At 34.3% G+C, this 26,456-nt stretch overlaps 1 protein-coding gene and 1 pseudogene across 1 annotated transcript; both read right to left on the bottom strand.

The window, feature by feature from the left end:
* Positions 1-1,304: 1,304 nt before the first annotated feature.
* LOC121250787 (G-type lectin S-receptor-like serine/threonine-protein kinase CES101) lies at positions 1,305-5,009 on the bottom strand. The gene is given in 8 exon segments (XM_041150004.1): positions 1,305-1,762; positions 1,874-2,024; positions 2,110-2,347; positions 2,433-2,640; positions 3,103-3,416; positions 3,773-4,507; positions 4,510-4,603; positions 4,606-5,009. Coding segments are annotated over 8 exon segments (2,364 nt in total). The 5' UTR covers positions 4,933-5,009; the 3' UTR covers positions 1,305-1,465.
* A 7,012-nt stretch (positions 5,010-12,021) lies between these two features.
* On the bottom strand, positions 12,022-26,456 carry LOC121249502 (annotated as a pseudogene).

Here is a 26,456-nt window from a genome sequence, read left to right as displayed (position 1 = left end):
ACTAAATTATGTAATAAAAAAAATAGAGTATTCAAAATAAAGAGACATCACATGGTAACTTAGCAAAGTTTGTTTATACAGAAAAGGCATCAATTTCAGTGAAAAGTGGACTGAATTCAAAATGGACATGAATGCAAACACTAAGGAACTGAACTTAATCTTTATATGTTTTTGATATGGGCATTGTCTGGGACATCTCATCATGGCCAGCTTCAATACATGGGGTCCAAGATATGCATCTGTACGAATATTTTTTTTAATTTGTAGATTCATATCCAAAAGAGGAATAATATACATCAGTCACTATTCATTCTCACATTCCATACTTATAGTTTTTTTTTTTTAATTTGTAGATCTATATCTAAAAGTAAATAGTGACTGATGAGAAGAATTTTTCAATCTAAAATAGTCTCACATCTCCTAAGTCGAGAGTTTCAATTAAGAGGGAGACATATGAAACGAGTTCGTGCCCTACTACATTTATTATTAGTTGTGTGGATTTTTCAGGTAGCATCAACTGCGCCTCAATAAACACTATAGGAATGTGTCTATCTCTCTTGCATTTGAAGCCTTCAAATTCTAGGAAGAACTTGGAGAAATCTTGATGCATGAGAGGTAGAAGGCATAACAGATAAAGGAAAAGGCAAGAAAATTGAAATGAAATTCACAAAGGAGTGAGGAACACATCCATGAAAACTCATAGAGCAATATATACGTTATTTTTCTGCCTTTATTATTTTAGTCTGTCAGAGGGAGACATGGTGACATACAACATCTTTGATTTCTCTTTGGTAGTTTTGGGTCGAACCCAACTAACAGATTGTCTAGTTGGTGGCAACACAAGAAATGAAGAAAAGATTGCTGGGGACAAGAACATAATGGATTGGAAAAGGATAAATTTCATTTTGAGCTAGAAAGATATGAAATGTCTACACTTCAATTCAAAGAAGCCAAATGCGTCATTTAGCATCTAAGCTGAATAAAAAGTTCTAAAGTAAAGCTACTCTTCATCTTGATTTTTGTCATCAGCGTTTAATTTACTTAAAAGAATAATGCTACATCCAATCGTGAAATACGCAAGTGTCGTGCAGCCGCTTTAAAAAAAAGTGGAATTCATTATTAAAATGAATTACAAACATTTCATTCTCATGCTCTAAACATTTATGGCTAATGTTAGTGCATATAACTCCAAAAAAATGTTATGGATGATGGATACATTAAGCGCTTGTTGAGGAAACATGCGCACAACTGGACTAAATGTATAATGCTTTTAGCCACTAAAAAAGCCTTGAAAACATGTCAAATTCTAGGAAACTTTTCAGAATTTACAACTGAGGAAAGTATACAATTAATGATCAGATGAAAGTGCCTTCATATAATATAAATATACATCTAACTGGCCATACATACATCAGCCATGGGAAATTTTTAGTAACATGTGATTCATCGGGGAAGTTGTTGGCTATCATCGAGCTACAATGTCTGAAACTGTTACATCATTCAAAGAATTAGTTTGCTGCATAGGTGAAGCAGAGTAACTTGTACGGACGTAAAAGGCTGATTCTTTAGGAGCAGGCAAATTTGTATTTTCATGGCTTAGCATAGAAATAGCGTCTGATATGGAAGGTCTATCTCCTGGACGCTCTTGCACACACAAGAGACCCACCTGAATGCATTGTATAAATTGGCTCGACAAACATGTGCTAGACAATGTTGGGTCCATAAATTCCAAGCCCTTTCCACTTTTCCACAAATCCCATGCCTTCAAACATAGATTAAAAAAAAAAAAAAAATGTTAGAAAGCGATCTGAACGTTTGACACAAGTATGAAGAATAAATTGAGTTCAGAATGTTTGACATTTTAGTTACTTACATATCCTAGGAGGCTCACAAAGCGATCTGAATGGCACAAGGTTACTATTTTCCTGCCACTAAGGATCTCCAGCATAATGACTCCAAAGCTACACACATCAGATTTTATCGAGAAATGGCCATGCACAGCATACTCCGGCGACATATAACCACTGTCTCAACAATTAACACCGAGTGGTTAGTACTTGAAGGAGAATACATGCTGAAATCATGCTTAAAGAACAACCGGTCACTTACTATGTCCCAACAACTCTGGTCGTTTTTGCCCGAGCTTCATCATCTCCAAAAATCCTTGCCATGCCAAAATCTGATATTTTGGGATTCATGTCCGCGTCCAACAATATATTGCTGGTTTTCAAATCACGATGAATGATCCTACATCGAGAGTACTTGTGAAGATAAAGAAGGCCTTGAGCTATCCCTTCAATGATGCTGAAATGGTGCTTCCAATCCAATAACATCTTCTTTGTAGGATCTGGTTCAAGCTATAAATTTAATGAGGAACAAAAGATCACCAAAAACATGCACAAAGATGAAACTGAAATAAGGTCTTCGAGTACCAAACAGGAAGAAATCCAAGCTTTTGTTGGCCATGTACTCATAGATCAAAATCTTTTCTTCTCTTTGAATGCAGCAACCCAACAGTGTAACGAGGTTCCTGTGTTGCAGCTTTGATATCAACTGAACCTCATTTTTAAACTCCTCCAGTCCTTGACCAGATTGTCTAGAAAGTCTCTTCACTGCAATTTCATTCCCCAGCAAAGTACCCTGCCAAATGTCAATTATTTGTTATTACCTGGAGTAGAACATTCTTGGTAGAATATTAATAGCTTTAAACCACAAATCAGAAACGGAAATGTAAAGCAATGAGTGATCAAAATAAATCCCATATCCCTGTATCTTCTAATTCTATAGCATAATAGAGCAGAATCCAAACTAATGCTTACAATCCATTCTTTTTTGGCCAGAGATGCTTATGAATTGACACTAAACACAATTAAGTTTTACCTATAAAAGAATATTAACCATAATTAAGTTTTGATTGCTGTGACATTAACTGTCAGAAGCATGGAAATGATCCTGAGGATGAGAAAACTGTCATGTCAGTTTCTGCACACAACGTGCTAAATCTTCATTTCAAATTAAAATGTCTTCTGTGATAATTATGTCTAACTAAGAAATCAAAGAAACGACGTCACTCTTGGAAGTCATTCAATATTGTGGAATTACCTTGTAAACAGGCCCGAAACCACCTTCTCCAAGCTTATTTTCGTCAGAAAAGTTATTTGTAGATGTTGCTACGCAATCGAAACTGAGCAGTGGCAGATCGTGATCCTTCTTTCTTCCATATTTGTCTCCACCTTTATCTTGATCAACTGTTGCTACATAAGAGCCCACTTGAACCTGGAATCTCTTCAGACTCAAGTCTTTTAAACGATGATTTCTCCAGCGCAAGTAACAAACTAAGGCAACTATGATGGGCAATATCAGAGAAAGAACTGGCGTTACTACTAACCACAACAGCCTTCTGTTGTGCAGTTCACCTGAAAAGAAATTCGACCATCAATATGCCTTTTACATGAATGGAGATTATCCATATTTGAATTCTAGAAAATGCAGATTGCTTGGGGATAAAACTTTTTTGTGATAAGTGATTGTTTGGGGGCAAAACTCTAGTGTTAAAGACTGTCAAATGAACTATACATTTGCATTGCAATTATGTAGTAGCTTGGATTTGGAATTTGCCACTATAGAGTTGAAATCCTATCAGATGAACTATACATTCACTTAGGCATGTTACTAAAATTAAAATCCTGAACCTGTCAATGATAACCGCATATAACATGGTGATTTCGATCAAAATGCATGTTCAGAATGTTTCAAGTGCAATTAGGCCTACCAGATTCTGTGGAAGTGTCCCCACGAACATATATTGTCCCCTTTCCTTCCCCAATGAATCGCAAAAGAACCTTTGTCTCCCCATAATAAAGTTTACATCCGGTGTCATCATCTCGGAACGAAGCAAAAGCAGCACAAGAACAATTATCCTTGCACAATATCTCACAGTCACTAAGACCCAGATGAACCGAACCGCTTACGATTGCTGAATCTGGCATAGATCCTTTAATTTCTGAGAACGTATCTCCATTCTGGCACATGTACGGGGTTCTTATGTAACAGTCAGTCGCCTTGCTGACTGTAGTATTTTCGCAAATTGAACGATTCTCCATTAATATCTTCTGTCCCATCATTTTGTATTCCTGGATTTGCCCAGATGACGAAAGCACAAACCATGAATAACTACGATTTTCTTCAGTTCGGATGGAAAAGTAAACCTCATTTGGGTTCGAAACATAGCTAAAATTGTGGTCATGTGACGAGCTTTCAAATTGAAATTTAAGCCCCTTTCCATCCCAAAATCCAATCTGCCTTGAGAAACCATCTCTGTGCCAAACCTTGACAAGTGTAAAGTTATATTTATCGAGGCCCAGAGCAAAAGAGCCTGTAGAAGGGACAGACGAGCTTTGCCACGAGACTAGATACTGTGATCTGTTGTTTTCAGTGCCTAAATTGAACAGTCCAATTTTCATTCCAGGCAGAAGAGTGTCGGATGGATAATAAAAACTCTGCCAATGTTATCTCCTTCTTTAAGAAGAAGATTTCCTGAATCCAGAAGAGTCGCTATTGTCTTGCTACTCGGGGCAAGCATTCCAAAGTTCACAATTATGGGAATCCCCTCTTGTCTATGATCAACATATTCCCATCGTGTCTGATAGAAAGGATTCCGGAGGAATCTAAAAGGGGGTATTCACGGTTTGCGACCCAGACGGGTTTCTTATTTGGGTCATTCGTGAACCATATTCCCAAGTAGTGGCTGCTTGAGGATGTTCCGCCGGAGCTGAAGAAGCCTAACTCAAAGACCCCATTTAAAGAAATTAAGGTCTCAGCCTCTCTCAGATCCTCGCCTGGCCTAAGGGTATCCCTTGCTTGACATAGCCATAAAAGAAAGCAGCAGTGAAAAATTGGTATGGTTAAGTAAGAAGTTGCCCCGGTAGCCATTGAAGGAAGGGCTCAAGGCTCGGAAACGCAGAGAGAGAGAGAGAGAGAGAGAGATGGGAAGTCGATGGGAGAATTAAAGGGGGAAAATGATAAATTACTACTAAATAATAATTTGAATATAATTATGTAATAACATAATATTATTTAAAATTTAATTGTGTTTAAATATAATAAAAAAAATTATTATATTTAAAATTATTTATAAATTCTGAATGGATTGTTACCCTATCATACCTATAGAAAGAGACATCGGTGATGAAAAGCGTCAATATTGGCAGGAGATATATATATATATATATAGACAGACGGGGAAAGCATACGTCAAATATGGGAGGAGATGTTCGATCCCACTTCGGAAATAGTCGACGTTTGCTTAGAAAAAAACATCAGGTTTTAAGCGAGCTTGTTTGTCACTATGTCGTTTTTTTTTCTTTTTTTTTTTTCTTGACCAAAAAGACCTCTAATGGAAATAAAGAATAGGAAGATAACGTGATAACAAAGAATCTAAAAACTAACTCAGAAATAAGGAACTACAACCTTCACGTACTAAATATCCCTCAACCGCAGATAAAGTAAGGAGCATTTGTTAAAGCACAACAAACTTTTAAATTTTCTAGGAATAAGACTGTGAGCACGAAGATCTATACAAGAATTACAAGCTTCTTTTTTGGCAAAAAAATCAATAATCATATTGCATTCTCGAAAAACATGACAAATGCGAAAGTTAAGAGTCCAAATAAGCTCAATCACCTATTCTCAAAAGTCTCATAAATACCAGTGGAAACGTTCACTACGATGAATCCACGAAAGCACCATCATAGAATCTGTCTCAACCATAATATTCGATAAGCTCATATCTTTACAAAGTCTAAGTCCATCTCTTAAAGCCCAAAATTCAGCTACAATATTAATCCGAATTTGATAGTGACGAGAAAACTTGCAAATAAATCTTCTCTATGATCTCGAATCACACCACTTTCAACGGATAAGTCAGGATTACCAGGCGATCAATCATCTATATTTAACTTCCAATAACCATGATTTGGAAGTTGCCAAGCAAAAACTATAGCTTTAGTACATTACGGAATAAGGATAGGACATCTAATGCTCCGCAATATCTCTTAGTCCCGAATAGAACAAGACATGAACTTCATAGGCACCACAAACACATTCTGAATCTGCATCAGAATAGGCGACACAATATGCTTCCAAGTGAATTTGCTATCCTCCATGCAAATCTTACACCGAAAAAACCAAAGTCTCCAAATAATCATAGTCGGAATAAGATCACGCACTATCCCCAACTGAGAAGAACTTTTGGCTTTCGACCACCAAAGTGAAGCACGATCAAAAATACCTCTTTTATATCTAACATCTAACCTCTTGGAAAAAAAAAATTCCAAGTTTTTTCAGCTAGAAAACCATTCCCAAATAGATGTTCTTTCGTTTCAATAACATCTTTATCCACACAACAATAGCAATGAGATGGTAAATGAATATCAATTTTTTTAAGATTCGCATCAACAGGCAGTGCATAATTCCAAAATTTTCAAGCAATATAAGAAATTTTACTAGGAATACCTCTAAACCAGGTCCATTTTGCCCAATGGGGAGGTTCTGATTGAAGCCTTAAAATATTTCATACCCTCTTAGTAGAAAATTTACCATCAAACGAAGGTGCCCAAATGAAAATGTCTGAATCTTGCTTCAACCGAATTTTAGATTGCAGAATTTCATTACATAAATCTTCCCTGACCAAAACTGAAAGACGGGGAATATTCCAACTGACTGGAGATAGCAAATCACAAATCTGGAGCAAAGGATAATCAATCTCTTGAATTTTATCAGCTAGCACACCAGATGAATGCTAAGGCTCAAACCAAAAATTTCCCTTACCTAATTCAACAAGGATCTATAATAGTTTTTTTGGCATATTTCCAATGAGACATGGATCATACAACTGTCCCCAGAAAGATTTTTGGCACTGTTTGTGACTCAGGAAGCACCAAACAGAAAGTTCATTTGACGTTTGCACGACAAGTCACTCGAAGGAAGTTCAGGCAGATAGTTCACTCGACAGGACGCTCGAACGAACGTCGGACAAAGAGTTCATTTGAGATTCGCTCAAGCAAATAATACAGAAAATTAAAAATTAAGATTTCTGCCATGCAACTCTATAAATATGTACTTAATGAATAGTATAGTCGGTTCTGAACAATGTATTTTCACCTCCAAAGTGTATGTAGTCATTCATTAGCATAATAAAATCATCTACAACTCTGGACGTAAGCACATTATTGAACCACATTAATTTTATGTCGTGTGATTGTTTATTCGTTTGATTTTATCTTTTTTGTCATCGTTTTCACAACATAATATACCCATCAAATTTTATGTCTAGAAACAATCTCCTAAATTTCATCCTCTCTAAACTGTACAAGATTGTATTTTTTTTTTTTTAATTAAAGATGCATTGAAATTAAAATGGGAGATACATAAGGAGAGGTTGTGCGCCCCATTCAAAAACTTCATTACAGTGACTCTAATGTTAAGAGGGACAGAGTAAATTAAAAGTAAAGAGGTAATGAACTATAAGTTTGGGCTTATGCTTCTCGACAAAGCGAGGAGGAGTCCGCCATCGGCGATTTGCTTTGATCTGACAAGTGAATCGATCTGTTGTGACTTGGAGCTACTAGTAAGTCCCAATTGGTAAAAAAAAACATTTGCAACCGTTTGTTTTGATGCATTTAATATGAAATTCCTACTTTCACTATCTTTATGTTCTCATTTGGGGAAAGCAAGAACATAGATTTGAAAACACACACAATTATCCACGGCACCTAGAGAAGATCAGCAGCTGCATTTCATATTCCCACTTTTACAATCTCTATGTTCTCATTTTGGAAAAGTGAGAACATAATTAGATAGCTAGAGATTAAAAACTTTTGTATATTGAAGTGGTGGTGTGTTTTTAAATCCGGACCGTTTGGAAATATAACTGTTTTTTTATATATTTTTACATATTTTTAAATATTTTATTTCTAAATATTATTCAAACACAAAATATTTTTTAATTTTAATTTTTTCTTCTATTCATTACAACTTTTTCAAAATATAAAATAAAACACTAAATCCTATATTTTTATTCAATTTCTTCTCTTTCATTTATTAAAATTTAATAAAATATTTTAACTCAAACTATTTTATTATTATTATTCATAAATTATTTTATTATTATTTATAAATATTCTCAAATATTTTAACTATCCAAATCGCCATAGTCGATCTTCCTTTTTGATCAATTGATGTGATTAGGTAATAGCAGTGTAGAGAGGTCAAATGGGAGAATGGATTCCAATTTTCCATTCCCAATTCCTGGAAATCGAGCATCGAATGCTTGGTCATATACGGCACATTATCATTGACCAGAGGAAAACGAGAAGGAGATAAATAATTAAAAATAAATGATATATACAAATTTTAAATATGTAAGTTTTATGTAAATTTTTTATTTAAAAAATAAAATTCACTATAAAAAAATGTGAAAACTTACTTTTTCTTGGTTTAATCCACATTTTTATAAAAGGTTTATATGTTTAGGATATGTACCTACTAATATTACTCATAATTAAATACATTTAAATTGAAAGACAATTAATTATTGTGAAAAGGAAAATCATATATATATATATATATATATGCCCCTTTTATATTTATATTTTTAAACTATTATAAACGGCAAAATCTTATCCGTCGGGATGGGTGGTGTATCTGTCACTATCTCCCCCTCGAGTCATCCTATTTATGTGGCACAGTTCAAGTTAAATATCTTTTTTTTTTTTTAAAATAGGCTTTGATACCGTAAAAGTTCATTTGTGACATGCACTCAAATGGAAGTCCAAGTTACTCTTACATCAAAGTCCTACTGCAAAAGGACTAATTAATTAATTAATTAATAATTCAAGTCTCATTAGAATTATTATAAAAAGTAAAAACTTTTACCTTTCAAATAATATGAAATTCCATGCACATACACTCATCAGCTAATACAAGGTATCACAATTCAACATCGTTGGTGTTTTAGGCAATGTTTTGAATATCGTACCAGAAGTCGTATCGGTCAAGATACTGGAACGAAATATTTCGATACTAATACTGTTTCGTATACCGTTTCGAAATAGTCGATATATGAATAAATTATATATAAATATATATTATATTATAAAATAATAGTCTATATATGAATAAATTATATATAAATACATATATATATAAATTATAAATAGCCTAGTCTGAATTGGAGGTCAAAAAATAAACTTATAATTTGAAAAAATTAAAAATTAAAGGCCGAAATATAGGTCGGTACAGGCCGAAATTGAGGCCGGTACGGCTGGTATTTGGACTGGTACGAAACGTATATGGTACCTGTATCGGCTCAGCAGCCGGTACAGCAAATATCGGTCGCCGGCTGGTACGGTACGAAATTGAAAACAATGGTTTTAGGCCCCGTTTGAATAATAAGATAAGATGAGATAGTCTTAGATAAAAGTTAAAAGTTGAATAAGATATTGCTAGAATTTTATTATTTAATATTATTATTATTTTAAAATTTGAAAAAGTTGAATTGTTTATTATATTTTTTTGTAAGAATTTAAGAAAGTTGTAACAATGAGATGAGATGAGATGAAACTATTTCTATATCCGGACTACAGATTTAGTAAATTCATGAAAAAAAATTATTGCAAACTGATATATTGTTCGTAGAAAATCCAGTCTAGTCTACTTTCAAAAGTTGAAAATCAATTTCGGAGAGAGAGAGGGAGTAAAGGGAACTCAATTTAATGGAGAAATTAAAGGTGAAGAAAACTGGTCGATATGAGCAAGAGATGAAGACTGGAGATCAGAGATCAATGGCATGATTTCATAGTCAACAAGTAAATAGTACTTTTATAGCCTGATCTCTTCCTTATTAGTATCGGGTCAAAACTTTAACGTACAGTCCAAGGGGCTAGGACTCCTCAACGTGCAGATGCATGCATGCAGAAGTCAACATTGCCCATAGGGGAGGAAAAAAATACATGAGCAGTCGATAGACCAAGAGAATGATATTTCACATTTTCCATGTCATAATTTGTCATAAACAAATATGGTACATGAGTTAAATTATTAGATAGTTTTAAAATATAGAAGAAATAATAATTATAATTTATGGCACATTAATGTCATAAAATGTAGATCATGACATAATACTTATGCTTTATCATATAGTACCACATGTATTCATCTATTATCACATGAGTTCTTGCATGCCTTACTACATTTATTATCTTTTGTTATTATAAGAAAAATAAATATTTATGACAAGTTATTCGCGATAAAAATGATTATTTGTGACGAAAATATATAACTTGAAATAATCATTTTTATAGAAAATAACTGATAACAAATAAACAGTTTTTTTGTAATATGTGAATTTTTCAAATAGAATGATCAAAGGCTCAATAGACATTATAGAGCACACTTTATCTATCTATCTTTTTTGTACATAATTGAAGCCTTCAAATTCAAAGAAGAACGTGGAGAAATCTTGATGCACAAGAGGTAGAAGGCATAACATGAAAAACGCTCAAAAATTGAAATGAAATTCAGAAATGAGTGAGGAACACATATGTAAAAACCTATAAAGTATTATATACGTTATTTTGTGCTAACTAATACTTTAGTTTGTTAGATCGAGGCAGGTATATGGTGACATACATAACATCTTTGATTTCTCAATGGTAGTTTTGGGTCGAACCCAACTAATAGATTGTCTAGCTAGTTGGTTGAGAAATAAAGAAATGAAGAAAAGAGTGCTCGGGAATAAAAAAATTATGACTTACTTTTCATGATCTTGATTTTATCATCTCCATCATTTGAATGGAAAATTAAAAAAAATATGTCATATAAGTAAATGTGATTGGAGATAGAAGAAATTTGAAATGAAGTACAAACATTTCTCAAAATTCTATTTGTTTTGGTTTAAAATAGCATAACTCTCTCATTTTCTGTTTTGCTCCATCATTTGAACCTTCTTGGGATCGATCAAATATCAATCTCTGTCTCAACTTTGAAACCCCTGATCAAAGGTGCGCCTGAGTTTCCTCTCCACAGTCTAACATACTGCTTGATCACTCTCGAGGAGAAATGCATCTCATTCTCATGCTCTAAACATTTATGGCTAATTTTTGTGCATATAACTTCCAACAAATGTTATGGTTGATGGATAGATTAAAGACTTGAGGAATGAGATGAGATGAGAGTTTTGTAAATAGTAGTAAGATGGTTTGTGAATAATAGTGAAATAGTTTGAATTAAATATTTTTTGGATTTTGGGTAAGGAGAGAAAAAAAAAAAGTTGAATAAAAATATTATAAAATTAAAATACTGTTAGAATAATTTTTTAATATTATTTTTGTTTTGAGATTTGAAAAAGTTAAATTGCTTTTTATGTTTTGATCTGAAAGTTTGAAAAAATTGTAATGATTAGTTTAAAAATAGTATGTATTTGAATGATGTTTGAAAAGTAAATGAGAAAAGATAAGATAAATTGGAATAAGATTTGTATATTGTTGCACTTGGTTACGAAAAGCCTTAAAGAATTCAGCCTTAAAAATTCTATAACTCCCAACAAATATTTTGGTAATATTCATATGCATGTAGTCTAATCTGAAGTTTTGAACGACATGGACATGTGAGCTAACGAAAATTGTGTCTAAAGATACATTGATCGGCTTCGTTTGGATGATAAATTCCTCTCAACTCATCTCAATTTATCATTATAATTTTTTCAAATTTCAACACAAAATATAATAAACAATTCAACTTTTTTAAATCCTAAAATAATAATAATATTAAAAAATAATATTCTAACAATATTTTATCATCTCAACTCAACTCAACTTAACTCAGTTCAACATCCAAACACAACCTAAAATTTTAGCAAAAGAATTTATAAAATATACAATATTCCAATTGCTTGCATATTTCAACATACAATTCCATTTCAAAAGCCCTTTATCTAAAACTTAAAACAGTTTGGGGAAGTTGCTAGCTATCATCGGCCACAATGCCTGAAACTATTACATCACTCAGAGAATTAGTTTGCTGCATAGATGAAGCAGAGTAGCTTGTACAGATATAGAAGGCTGATTCTTTAGAAGCAGGCAAATTTGTATTTTCATGGCTTAGCATAGAAATAATGTCAGATATGGAAGGTCTATCTGAATGTTTGACATAAGTATGAAGAATAAATTGAGTTCAGAATGTTTGACATTTTAGTTACTTACATATCCTAGGAGATTCACTAAGCGATCTGAATGGCAGAAGGTTGCTATTTTCCTGCCACTAAGGATCTCCAGCATAACGACTCCAAAGCTAAACACATCAGATTTTATCGAGAAATGGCCGTGCACAGCATACTTCGGCGACATATAACCATTGTCTCAACAATTAACACCGAGTGGTTAGTACTTGAAGGAGAAGCCATGCTGAGATCATGCTTAAAGAACAACCAGTCACTTATTAGGTCCCAACAACTCTAGTTGTTTTTGCCCAAGCTTCATCATCTCCAAAAATCCTTGCCATGCCAAAATCTGATATTTTGGGATTCATGTCCGCGTCCAACAATATATTGCTAATTTTCAAATCACGATGAATGATCCTACGTCGAGAGTACTTGTGAAGATAAAGAAGCCCTTGAGCTATCCCTTCAATGACGCTGAAACAGTGCTTCGGAAGAGATAGCTCAAGCTTTAAATTTAGTGAGAAACAAGAGATCACCAAAAACATGCACAAAGATGAAACTGAAATAAGGTCGTCAAGTACCAAACAGGAAGAAATCCAAGCTTTTGTTGGCCATGTACTTGTAGATCAAAATCTTTTCTTCTCTTTGAATGCAGCAACCCAACAGTGTAACGAGGTTTATGTGTTGCAGCTTTGATATCAATTGAACCTCATTTTTAAACTCCTCCAGTCCTTGACCAGATTGTCTAGGAAGTCTCTTCACTGCAATTTCATTCCCAAGCAAAGTACCCTGCAAAATGTCAATTATTTGTTGATACCTGGAGTAGAACATTCTTGGTATAATATTAATAGCTTTAAACCACAAACCAGAAATGGAAATGTAAAGCAATGAGTGACCAAAATAAATCCCATATCCCTATCTTCTAATTCTATAGCATAATAGAGCAGAATCCAAACTAATGCTCACAATCCATTCTTTTTTGGCCAGAGATGCTTATGAATTGACACTAAACACAATTAAGTTTTACCTATAAAAGAATATTAACCATAATTAAGTGTTGATTGCTGTGACATTAAATGTCAAAAGCATGGAAATAATCCTGAGGATGAGAAAGCTGTCATGACATAGCTAAAATTGTAGTCATGTGACAAGCTCTCAGATAAAAATTTCAGCCTCTTTCCATCCCAAAATCCAATCCGCCTCGAAAAACCACCTCTGTGCCAAACCTTGACCTGCGTGTTGTTATATGCCTTAAGGGCTAGAGCAAAAGAGCCTAAAGCAGGAACAGACGTGTAGAATAATTAAGAACAAAGGGAAGCGGAATTTGGCAATATGGTGACACTCCCGTGAGGGTTTTTGTCCCACAAGTTGATGATGAACAAAGGGAATTGAGTGCATTCATTTGTACACCAATAGCCCCTATTTATAGGTCATCATGCACTAGTTGGCAAAGGGCAAAACCATTGATAAACCAATGGTAACTCAAAGGTCACAACTTTAAGAAGTGACACAACCTTTTGAATAAATCAAAAGGTTGTGTCTCTTGACACTTCACTAGTCACACATATGTGTCTATTGACACTTCCTTAAACATCACCCATCATGGGAATCATCACCATGTTAGAGGATGTCATTCCAAGGGGTATACCATTTGGTGATTACACCCCTTAGAATAACATCTCCCACTTGATCACACAAAACGGTGACGATCCAATTGAGTATTTTACCTTGATACTAATATGAGCTTTCCACTACTCAACTCTCATCTGCTACTATTGTAGATCGGCATCAGAGCATAACAAACTTCTATGTACACACGTTTTTGTCATTACCTTATCTAACCACACCCTTTACCATATGTGCTCCCACTATTCACATATTAGGAGTAACTTCATTTCACTAAAAAGAAAAAATTTAGTGAATGACATCAATTCTCCGTGACTGGATCAATAATCCATATCCGGTGATAAGATCAATTATTCATTCCCCTGTCACAATTGACCACTTCAGCCGAATATATAACACATGTATCGATATGCGCTGAATTTTCGTTAAGTACTTCCTCTAGAGGCTATTCCTAAAGTATTCCCTAATCACTTTATCAACAATTTTGCATATGATTAACCGTTTACTTGGGTAATCAAATCACATTTCATTAAAACTTTAGTGAATGGCATTAAATTTTTGTTAAGTACTGACTCACCTGAGTCTTTTCTTAATCACATTATCAGCGACTTTACCATGATCAACATTTTACTTGGTTAATCAACCTGCACTGAAATTTCATCAAGTACTCACCATAAAACCATTCCTGATGTTTTTCTTGATCACATTATTAGTGAGTTTACAAATAATCGAAATTTTCATTTGGGTATCACCATAACTCCAATTTTCTAGGCATCCCCAGAATTTGCTGAGTTATGCATATCGACTATGAGATTGCTTCACCTATGTTTCTCTCAATCTCATTCTAGTCACATGTTCTCTAAGTTTCTCTAGAGATAAACATTTGGTCATCGGATTTACTACCATTTTGGTCGAGAAAATAAAATTAACATTGACCCCACTTCTTTCCACTATGTCTAAAATATAGTGATAATGCATATCAATGTGTTTTCCCTTGGAACTCTATGTTTTACTTTTTATCAATGAAATGGCAGATTGATTATCATAAAACACATTGATTGATTTTGTAGATATACCCAAATTTAAGCTTTCAACAAAAAGTTTTATCCATACCGCATTACTCACTGTAGTACTACAATCAATATAGTCTACTTCCATAGTAGACTTAGCAACACAATCCTGTTTCTTACTTAACCAATAAACCGTTGTTCCACCAAATAGAAATATATATCTAGTTATAGATTTTGTATCTCTACATCACTTCCAAAATCAGCATCACTATAACCGATTAATTCTAAATCACTGTTCCAAAAGCACAATTTCAAATTTTTGGTACCTTAATATACGATCTACTGTTTGCCAATGTTCTTTACTTGGATTGGATTGAAATCTGCTTACCAATCCTACTGCATAACAAATATCTGGTCTGGTACTTGTCATTGCATACATGAGATTTCGCACAGCTTGAGCATAAGGAACTTTAAGCATTTTACTTATTTTCTCCTCATCTATTGGGCACATACTTTTATTTAAAGTATGAGTTTTGCAAATAAGCGTACTTAAATATTTACAATTTTCCATACCAAATCTTTTAAACACTTTTTCTAGATATTTTTCTTAATCTAAATACAATATATTTGAATTTATATCTCTAGAAATTCTTATTCCAAGAACATAGGCAGCTTCACCCATGTCTTTCATTTCAAATTTAGATTTCAAGAATTCTTTTATTTCATACATCATATCTAACAATTACCTGTCAGTAATATATCATCAACATACAATGATAATAATGTTAATTTATTATATTTTTTCATATGTATACACAATGATCTAGTAGACTTATTTCATATCTCATTTCCAAAATGGCTCGGTGAAATTTCAAGTACCACTGTCTTGAAAATTGCTTAAGTCCATACAATGACTTCCTCAACCTGTAGACTTTCTCTTAATGTCTTTTAATTTGGAATCCTTATGGTTGAATTATAAAGATATCCTCATTTAATTCACCATTGAGAAAAGCTGTTTTTATATTTAACTGATGTAATTCCAAATTCATCCTGACAACAATGGACATTATGATAAACGGATGTGAACTTCGCCACAGGCGAATATGTATCCATAAATTCTACACCTAGTTGTTGAGTATATCCCTTGGCCACTAACATTGCTTTGTACCTTTCCAAACTACCATCAACTTTAAATTTTCTTCTGATAACCCATTTACAACCAATAAATTTTCTATCTTTTGGAAGATCTGTTAACTCCCAAACATTATTTTTGTTTATTGATTCTATTTCATCTTTCATGGCCTCAAGCTATTGATCTGACATTATTGACTGCCTCAGAAAAATTTTCTGGATCATTATCTAAATTTTTCAAACTGGTATTTAATGCTTAATGATCTTGAAATAATATTAATGGTCTTCTGGATCTTTTACTCACACTGTCTCCAACATCAATACTTGAAAATTGATTTTCATCTGACTTTTTTTTTATTTTTATTATTCTGGATTTGAATAATATCAGAATTTTCATTGTCAGACTCTATAGAGATTTGTTGATTCTCTAAATCATTTAATAAATCTATTTGATCAACAAGAGTAATAAGGTTTGTATTTTCTAAGAAAACAGCATCCATACTTTCTATCAATCCTATGTCAAAATGATAAAATCTGTAATCACTTTCGTTTTCTACATACTCAATAAACCTGCATTTCCAGATTTTACTTTTTAATTTATCCCTTAGTGGTCTTGGGATAAGCACTTGTGCCTTACAATCCCACACTTTGAACTTATTTAAGTTTTGTTTATGTCCCGTCCATAACTCGTAAGGTGTAAGAGGTTTTGCTTTAGTTTCAACTCTATTTAATATATATATATATATATATATATATATATAACAGTGGATAATGCTTCATTCCAAAAATGCATTGGTAGATCAGCATATGCCATAATCGATCGCATCATATCTAATAAAGTTCTATTTCTTCTTTTTGCAATGTCATTCTGTTGAGGTTTATATGGCATAGTATAAATGTATCTTATACCATTTAATTTGCAGAAATTATCTAAAGCTTCAAATTCTCCCCCTCTATCACTATTCAAACTTTTAATGGGCCTGCCCAACTGGGTTTCTACTTCTAATTTAAATTTTTTAAATTTCTCAAATGGCTCAGATTTATACTTGAGTAAGTAGATATGCCCATATCTTGAATAATCATCAATAAAAGTAATAAAGTACTCTATTCCTTTATGGTTTTTGTTTTAAAAGGTTCACAAATTTCAGAATGTATAATTTCTAGTAAATCCGTAGATTTCTAGCTTTTTGAAAAGGATTTACTACTCATATTTTATTTGATATATGGTTCACATATATCAAAGTTATTTGAGTTTATTTATGGTATTAATCCACTTTTACACATTTAGATCCTCTTATTTTTATTTATATGACATAATCTTAAATGTCATAAATATGTACAATCTGTAGACACATTCAAATAATCAGAAATAGGTACTATATTAATATCAACATTCAGTACATACATATTGTGATCTTTTACGCCTTTCACTGATACATTGCCCTTACTTATTACAACGCTTCCAGACTTAAACTCAACTGTGTAGCATTTCTGATCTTGTACAGGCACTGATACTAAATTCCTACAAATATTAGGTACATATAAAACATCACTAAGTAAAATAATGAAACCATTCACTTTGAATTTACATGTACCTTGCCCCAAGACATCACAATATGTATTGTTGCCCATATACACTTTGTGCTCTCCTATTTGTTTATCTTCAAATTTAACAAACATATCTTTGTTCCTACATATATGACTTGTTGCTGCAGAGTCAACCCACCATGAATCTGACATTGGTTCCACTAGCATTATTTCTGATACTGTCATCACAATTTCTTTGCTTTCTTGTACTTTTCATATTGTGATTTGTAATGCCTATTATTTCCACACTTAAAACAGTTTCCAAAAAATGGTTTATTCTGTTCCCTTTTTAACCATTTTTTTCTTAAATTGTTTTGACTTCATCTTGTTCTGTGTAGAACGTTTGTCCTGAGCCATCAATAAATTGAATGATTCACTATCTTTATTCCTTATCTTCATCATTTCTCCTTCAAGTACTAAAAGTATTGGAAGCGATATCATTGTTACTTCATTTTCACTGTATGTTAAAGAAGTAACAATGTGATCCCAAGATGAAAGGAAGACTATTTAGTATGGTTGTAACTTGCATTTTATGAGTAAGAGGATGATCAGAATCATGTAATTCTTTTACAATTAACTTCATTTGAAGTACATGATCGCCAATATCATCATTCTCTTCAGTTATACTTATTTGATAATAATTGTATATAAGTATCCGATCTTAAACCATACTTTGTTTCAACTGCATCCATAATTTCTTTTACAATTTCATAGTCTTCAAATAGAGGAATAATGTGATCACTCATACAATGCAAAATTAAAGTTTTTGCCCATGCATTGTGTTCTATCTATTTATATTTATTTGAAACACTGCTCCCACTTTCACTTTCATCATTTTCTACAATTTCTTCACATGGCTTTGGTGTTGTTACTGTATATAAGGTCTTTTCATGGGTTAGAAGAAAAGTTGTATGCCTTTCTAGGCTCGAAAATTTCTTTCATTCTATTTTTCTATCCCTGAGAGATCAATATTTTTCTTCGGTGCCATGAATAACAAACCTTAAAAAAATTAATCAACAAGAAGAATGTAGAAATAATAAATGTGTACTACTTAAATATAATAGTTCAATCGTAAGAAAATTAAAAATATTACAAACTTAATAGTAATAATAACCCTTGGATTTAATCCAAGGTGGCAGCCTAGAAAGCCTCCTATTATATTTTAAATAAGGAGAATAATGAAAGTGACGCCCCGATCGAGGATATCCACGACCTTTCCTTGATCTTTCACATTTTTCAAAAAATTCCAGACGATAATTTCGACTAATAGGTGCTTTGTAATAATTTGGCTTGAAATTTAGGGCACAACGACTTTTGAACGGACCAAATCGAGCTTGAAATGATCTCGAACGACTCGATTGAACAAATTTGTCACGAACCGGTTCAGGAAACCGAGTAAACTGGTTCGGTCAGTTCAAACCAGGTTCTAGAGAAAACCAGCGGTCGGTGGCTCTGTCAACAGCTTGGTCAATGGCTCGGAGATCGGCTTGCGACTAGGCTTGAAGGTGGCAAAACAGTGTCGTTTGGAGGTGACCTTTGTGTCTCTTCAATGCCGAAAACGACGTTGTCATTTGGATCTACGGGCTGAACGACACTGTCGTTTAGTCCCTCCCGAATTTGAACTTGATGACCATTGGACGAAACTGTCCAGGGTTGTCTTCAACCTCGCCCAGAAACGGTGAAGCTTATGTCTTCACTTCTGTCGAACTAGTAGGCGGCCGGCAACGAGGACTCTGACGTGCTCCTGAGGTCCACGAAGTCCAGCGGCGGTGAGGGGTTCCGACAACTGGCCAAAACAATAATAGTGTCTGCAAATGGACTAGATAATTCATTGTTTCTTTGTGTAAAATAATGCCAATAATTTTCTTCAAAATAATAACAACTTATAAGATTTTGAATATTCCCAGTGTACTCTAGACCCCTCACCGTGATCAGAAAAAATTTCTCTCTCGGATTTTCAAGCAAACGAATATGATTATAATATGCAAGTGTGGTTTCCAAACCAATCACTTGCCTATTTATCGTATTCACAATACGTGATAAAATTTCATCTGACATAACGTGGCTTTGATACCACTATAGAATAATTAAGAACAAAGGGAAGCAGAATTTGACAATATGGTGACACTCCCGTGATAGTATTTATTCTACAAGTTGGTGATGAACAAAAAGAATTGAGTGCATTCATTTATGCACCAATAACTCCTATTTATAGGTCATCATGCACCGGTTGGCAAAGGGCACAACCAATGGTAACTCAAATATCACAACCTTAAGAAGTGACATAACCGGTTGGTAAAGGGCTCAACCATTGGTAAATTAATAGTAACCCAAAGGTTACAACCTTAAGAAGTGACACAACCTTTTGACTAAATCAAAAGGCTGTGTCTATTGACATTTCACTAGTCACACACAAACTTTTGACTAAATCAAAAGGTTGTATCTATTGATACTTCCTTAAATATCACCCCTTATAGGAACTATCACCATGTTAGATGATGTTATTCCAAGGGGTACACCGTTTGGTGATCACACTCCTTAGAATAACAAGACCAGCTTTGCCACAAGACCAGAAACTGTGATCTGTTGTTTTCAGTGCCTAAATTGAACTGTCCAATTTTCATTCCAAGTAGAAGTATGTCACATAGGTAATAAAAACACTGTCGGACAGTATTATTTCCTTCTTTAAGAAGAAGATTTCCCGAATCCAGAAGTGTCGCTATTGTCTTGCTACTCGAGGACAAGCATTCCAGAGTTCACAATTATTGGAATCTACCTCTTGTCTATGATCACCATATTCCCATCGTGTCTAATAGAAAGGATTTCAGAGGAATCTACAAGGGAGTATTCACGGTTTACAACCAATGGGTTTCTTATTTTGGTCGTTCTTGAACCATATTCCCAAGTAGTGGCTACTTGAGGATGTTTTGTCGGAGCTGAAGAAGCCTAACTCAAAGACCCCATTTGAAGAAACTAAGGTCTCATTCTCTCTTAGATCCTCACCTGGCTTAAGGGTATCCCTTGCTTGACATAGCCATAACAGAAAGTCGCAGTGAAAAATTGGTATAATTAAGGAAGAAGTTGCCCTGTTGGCCATTGAAGGAAGGGTTCGAGGCTCAAAAATGCAGAGAGAGAGAGAGCAAAGACAAATGGGAAGTCGATGGAAGAGAGGGACATCACTGCATTAGTGAAGGCAAAGTCAATATTGGCAGGAGAGAAGAGAGAGAGAGAGAGAGAGAGAACAACTTATCACATATGCCGTATGGAATGAGATGCTAGATCCGAGTTGAAATATCTATGTTTGCTAACAAAAAAAAAAAACATGTTTTGACTTACGAGGAAAGCAGTCACTATTCTGATGATTTCTAGTTGTATTGATCTATCTTCGATTACAGTAATATAATATAAAATTCTATTTATCATTCTCATTCAGTCATACTATGTATTATATATTTTTTTTTCTTTTATTAAATATGTGATATATGAATAATGAGTAGAGTAATCCAATTAATTTAGGAATAATAAAATTAAAAATAAATTAAAAAATAAAAATAATATAATGTGTAAGGATGATGAATAACAAAATTATATTTCCAAAACCTTTAATATCTTGGCTCCTCTCATCTATTAATCTGATTGGAATGTCTCTCTACAGTCAAAATGAAAAAAATAAAATAAAATAAAATAATCCAAATAAAATAATTATAAAAAAGGACAAAAAAATGGTTAACAAACTTTTCATCCTTTTTCACGTTTTATAAGAATTTTAGTTCATATACATTTTACATTTATTTTGCATAGTAATCCAATGCAATTCCCATTTTGACATGTGGTTAGCCAGTTTACGTATGCATGGCCAACTTTTTCGTTTGTCGATAGAAAATAAATTGGTATTTTATGTCTTAACTCAACATCAATTTCGTTAACAAAAATGCTAGGGACAACCGCCCACATCAGCAGCTAATATTAATTAAAAACAGGGGGGGACATCCTGTACGTGGGAAGATGAGATATCAAAACAAAAAAAGTAATTAGAGAGGAAAAAGGTTAAAAAAAATCTATCAATTTTTCTACCGTACCTCTATTCATCGATTGGTAAAGCTGATGATCAAATACCCTTCAAAGTCTCGGCGATTTTGTCACCATCACTCGTGGTGAACTTGCGGCTTGTGTTTATTCTCAGGCCCTATTATTATGTTCTTTGTGTATATTGGGTTATTTATGCTTCTCGATATTCCTGAGTTTGTAATTTTTTTTTTTTTTTGGGTTTATGATTCTTTGGACCCAATTATTGGGTTTCTTCTGTGATTAATGGGGTTTATAATGATGAGTTCTTCTTAGTTATCAATATGCATGAGTTTACCTTTCCGTGTTTTAGGCTTTTTTTATTATTTTATTGTTGAGAGCTTTTTTTATTGATTTGTTTTGTGAGTATTTGTTTAGAATTTTCCAATCTTTTACAGAACGCGGGATTTGACTTTGAAGCCAAAAGAGTTTGTTGGGTTTGGCCATGATGAGCAAATACTGATGTCTAGGAGGTCTGTGTTTGGATGGGTTATGATGGGTTTTGACTTCGAGGGATTTTGCTTCTGATGAAGATGAAATTAAGTTTTGGGACTGTCTCATTCATGATCGGTCTTCAAGGATTTCAATGGTCCTTTGATTTTCATGAAAGAAAGATTTGATTTTTAGTAGCCAATTTGTTAATGTAGTTGATGGGTTTTAGGAAAACAAACTTCTCTCATACAGTTTGTCATCGGTTGGACTCTTCAAGATTGACCTCTATTCCATTTTCAGTATATCCTGACCGATATTCAGGTTTGAAATCAAGGCCCAGAACGACTGCTACAATGAGAAATCGATTCCCAGTAATTCGAAGATGCAACAGAATCCTATTACGAACAAGCAGAGATCATTGTCGCCTTTACCTGAAACTGTGCTTTCTAATGAGTTTAAGGAAGCAAGGTCTGAGCAAAAGAGATTCATCAAACAACGGGACGGCGACCATACGCGAACTGAACCACCATATTTTCTCAGACGCACGACGGTGATGAGATCTCCCTCTCTAGTTTTGCCCTCTCTTGCAAGCTTCCTCGAGCAATTTGTTTTTTGTTTTGATTTCCCTCTTTCCGCGTACAAGATGTTTCCCCTTTTTCCTTTTTTTTTTTTTTTTTAGCTGCTAACATGGCAGTCGATTCTGCGGCGGGGATGCAGGGGCGGTTGTCCCTAGCATTTTTGGTTCATTAATACATCAATCAAATTTTACACGCAAAGCAATCTCCTAAACTTCCATCCTCTTTAAATTGCATAAGATAGTGATTCACATTGGACACATAATCACTCTTTAGAAATTAATATTAAGAAATTTTATTTTTGTTTATTAAGTTCCATTTTCTTTTCTTTTTTTCTTTGTATTTTTGTGGTGGTATGTTATTTTCTTCTCTTCAATGTGTTTCTATTTCTAAGACTATGTTTGAATGCTGAGTTGATCTCAGATGATCTATAAATATTAATAAAAAAATAATAAATAATTTGTAAATAATAGTCTTCCTTTTAGTCAATATGTGTTATTATTTTAATAGCAAAGATGTCAACTGGGAGAATGGATTCCCGTTAACAGTGGATGCATTTCTTTTTCTCTTGTGCACAAGATATTTAATTTAGTTTTGCTACACATTATCTCCTGTCACCACACTTTTTTTTTCTGATTTATTCTTCATTAATTGAATTATTCTACTCATCATCTATACACCACACATTTGGTAAGGAAAAAAAAGTGTGATGTGTAGTGTGAAATGATAAATAAAATTTTTCTATCTAATTAGGAGGAGATAGATTCTAGGGAGTTTTTCTTTATTTAAATTAGGTGGGAGGGATTTTCCTTCGATCTAGTTAAAAAATTGATGCGCGTATAACTCTTTTGAACACATGTGTTGAGGATAGAGAACACTTTCGCTGAAGCACTCCACTACACAAGCACGAAATAGCAGCAATACAGCAACAAAATATTTACATGACAGAGCAATGACAGCAAGGGAGCAATGCAGTAGGACCACTAAGGCAAATGATTATGGAAGCACAACACCGAGCAATAAGGAATATTCGTGTAAAAGGGACAGGTGTCATAAAATCATAGCATAGGTTGTTGTAAATTTTGTCTATATATACTGATTGTAAATGCACTAAGAAACGATGGAAAAACAAAGGAATACAGAGGTTTTCTTCAGGTATTTTGTCAAACACTTTGTGGGCATGAATTTCCATAACTCAATATGGTAATCAGCGCCTTGTAAGACTCACATCTACAATATGTTTTTTTCTTTTCCTTATCATTCAATACCTCAACTCTTCATAGCTAATCCTGACTCTTCTGATATTTCTTCCACTACCACACAATCCACCACCATTAATCCCAACATCCTTAACTCAGCAAACCATTTTATAAACATAAAATTGTCCATTGATAATTACCTCTTATGGATTGCTCAAATGGTGTCTTTTCTCAAAGGACATTAACTCTTTCATCATGTGGATAGCTCATGTGACATGCCTCCCTCAGTCAAATGGGTTTTGACTGACCAGCTTATACTTTCTGCATTAAACTCCTCTATGTCCGAGCAAGTTCTAGCCCAAGTATTGGATTGCTCTACCTCACGTGAAGTCTTGTCACTCTTTCATAGTTTGTTTGCAGCACAGTCTAGTGCACACATAATGCAAACTCAGTATCAACTTGCAACATTAAAAAAAGGTCCCGAGTCTATTACGGCCTACTTCCACAAAGCCAAAGCTTTAGCAACCTCCATGGGAGCTACTGGCCAGCCCCTCTCGGATTCTAAGTTCTCAGTGTTTTTACTTGCTGGACTTGGCACCGAGTACGACTCACTTGTGGCATCTCTAACCACCCGAGCTAATCCTCTTACTCCTCATCAAATATATAGCTTCCTCCTTAACCATGAGTCTCGTTTAACTCACCAAACAACTACACTTCTCAGTACTAATCCTCTCACAGCTCATGTCACCACTACTAAATCCTCTGCCCCATCTTCATCTTCATATTCTCCTTCACATCATGGCAGAAGGGGTCATAATTTTCGGGGGAGACGAGGTCATGGTCATGGCTCACCATCCTTCTCTCAGGGACGTGGTCCCTTGTGTCAAATTTGCCACAAACCAAGGCACTCAGCTCTCAACTGTTATTTTGGATTTGATCATAGTTATCAAGCATCTCCACTTTCCTCTTCTTAACAAATAAAACCACAACTACCCTACCATTTGCTTACATTCACTCATGGTTTCCAGACACTGCTGCAACATCTCACTTTACACCGGATCTCACTAATTTGAATATGGTCTATATTATATCAGGGCTCCGATCAAGTAAGCATTAGAGATGGCTCTACCATGCCAATTCAACACACTGGATCTACCAACCTCCATACTACTTCTGGCAACTTCTTACTCTGTCAACTTTTACATGTTCCTTCTCTTACTAGAAATTTACTTTCAGTTCGCCAGTTTTGTGAAGATAACAGTATATATTTTGAATTTCATTCCACTTTTTTCCTTGTAAAGGATTCTCGCACTAAGGTGGTTCTACTTCGTGGCATCATTAAAGATGGCTTGTATGTCCTTACTGCAAACTCCATGCCTTCTTCCATTCCTTTTCAAGCAAATATTAGTGAGCTCACATCCACTGATCACTGACATACTCATATAGACCATCCTTCCTCTCGCATCACCAATCTCTCACTTAGGCGTTTTCAACTTCCTATCAATTTCAACAAAAATATGCAGCCATGGACGGTATGCTTCCAGTCCAAGTCTCACTCTCTCCCTCACCCTTTGTCTTCTTCTAAGTCTAAGCAACCTTTTGATTTAATGTTTCTAGATGTATGGGGTCCAGCCCCAATGTTATCCTCAAATGGTTGTAAGTTTTATATTGCTATAATAGATGACAATACCAAATTTATGTGGTTGTTTCCCATTCAGTCCAAATCGGATGTGTCAGCTATTTTTCTTGCCTTTATACAATTTGTTAGCAATTACTTTTCAAGTAAAATCAAAGTTGTTCAATCCAATTTTGGAGGTGAATTTAGACCTCTTCAAAAAATTCTTCATAATCATGGAATTATACATCGCCTCACTTATTCTCATGCTCAGAATGGGACAATTAAGTGACATCATAGGCACATAGTTGAAACGGTACTTTCACTCTTAGCCTGTGCTTCAATGTCGTTTAAATACTGGTCAAAGGCTTTTCAAACCGCAGTTTACTTAATTAATCGAATGCCCACTCCAGTTTTACAAAACAAATCATCGTTTCAAGCCTTATTTCATAAAATTTCTTCATGTTTTTGGATTCACCCATTTAATAGACACAAAATGGATATCTAATCCAAACTTTGTGTCTTTATGGGCTATAGTCATGATCACAAGGGCTATCTGTGCCTTGATCCATTGACGGGCCAGACCTATATTTCTAGGAATGTTTTATTCAATGAAAGCCAATTCCCTTTTGCAAATTAGTCAAATTCGGGCTCCATAAAATCTACTGACTGCCCAGATTCAAACCACCCTGTTTCGTTTCCTTTTCCTTCCGTTAATCCAACTTGGCTCGTTATACCTAGCCCACCACCAATCATACATTCACTACACTCGGAAACCCCTAGACCTGATTTAAATCTCATTGATCCTGGCCCACCTCACTCCCGCTCATCGTCTCACATAACTGAACCCAACCCACCCATTACTCAATCACCTTCGTCTTCTAAGGTTCTCGAGTCTTCTCCCAATTGCAATGCGGTGCCCACTGCTCCAACATCTTCAGTAGCGCCACCTGAGCCTTCGGTTACCATTGATTCATCTTCTAGCTCAGTCCATCCCAT

This window comes from Juglans microcarpa x Juglans regia, chromosome 2D (assembly GCF_004785595.1).
Source record: "Juglans microcarpa x Juglans regia isolate MS1-56 chromosome 2D, Jm3101_v1.0, whole genome shotgun sequence".
Classification (NCBI taxonomy): Eukaryota; Viridiplantae; Streptophyta; class Magnoliopsida; order Fagales; family Juglandaceae; genus Juglans; species Juglans microcarpa x Juglans regia.
Note: the sequence above shows the minus strand (reverse complement) of the source record. Positions and strands in the feature narration are given on the sequence as shown.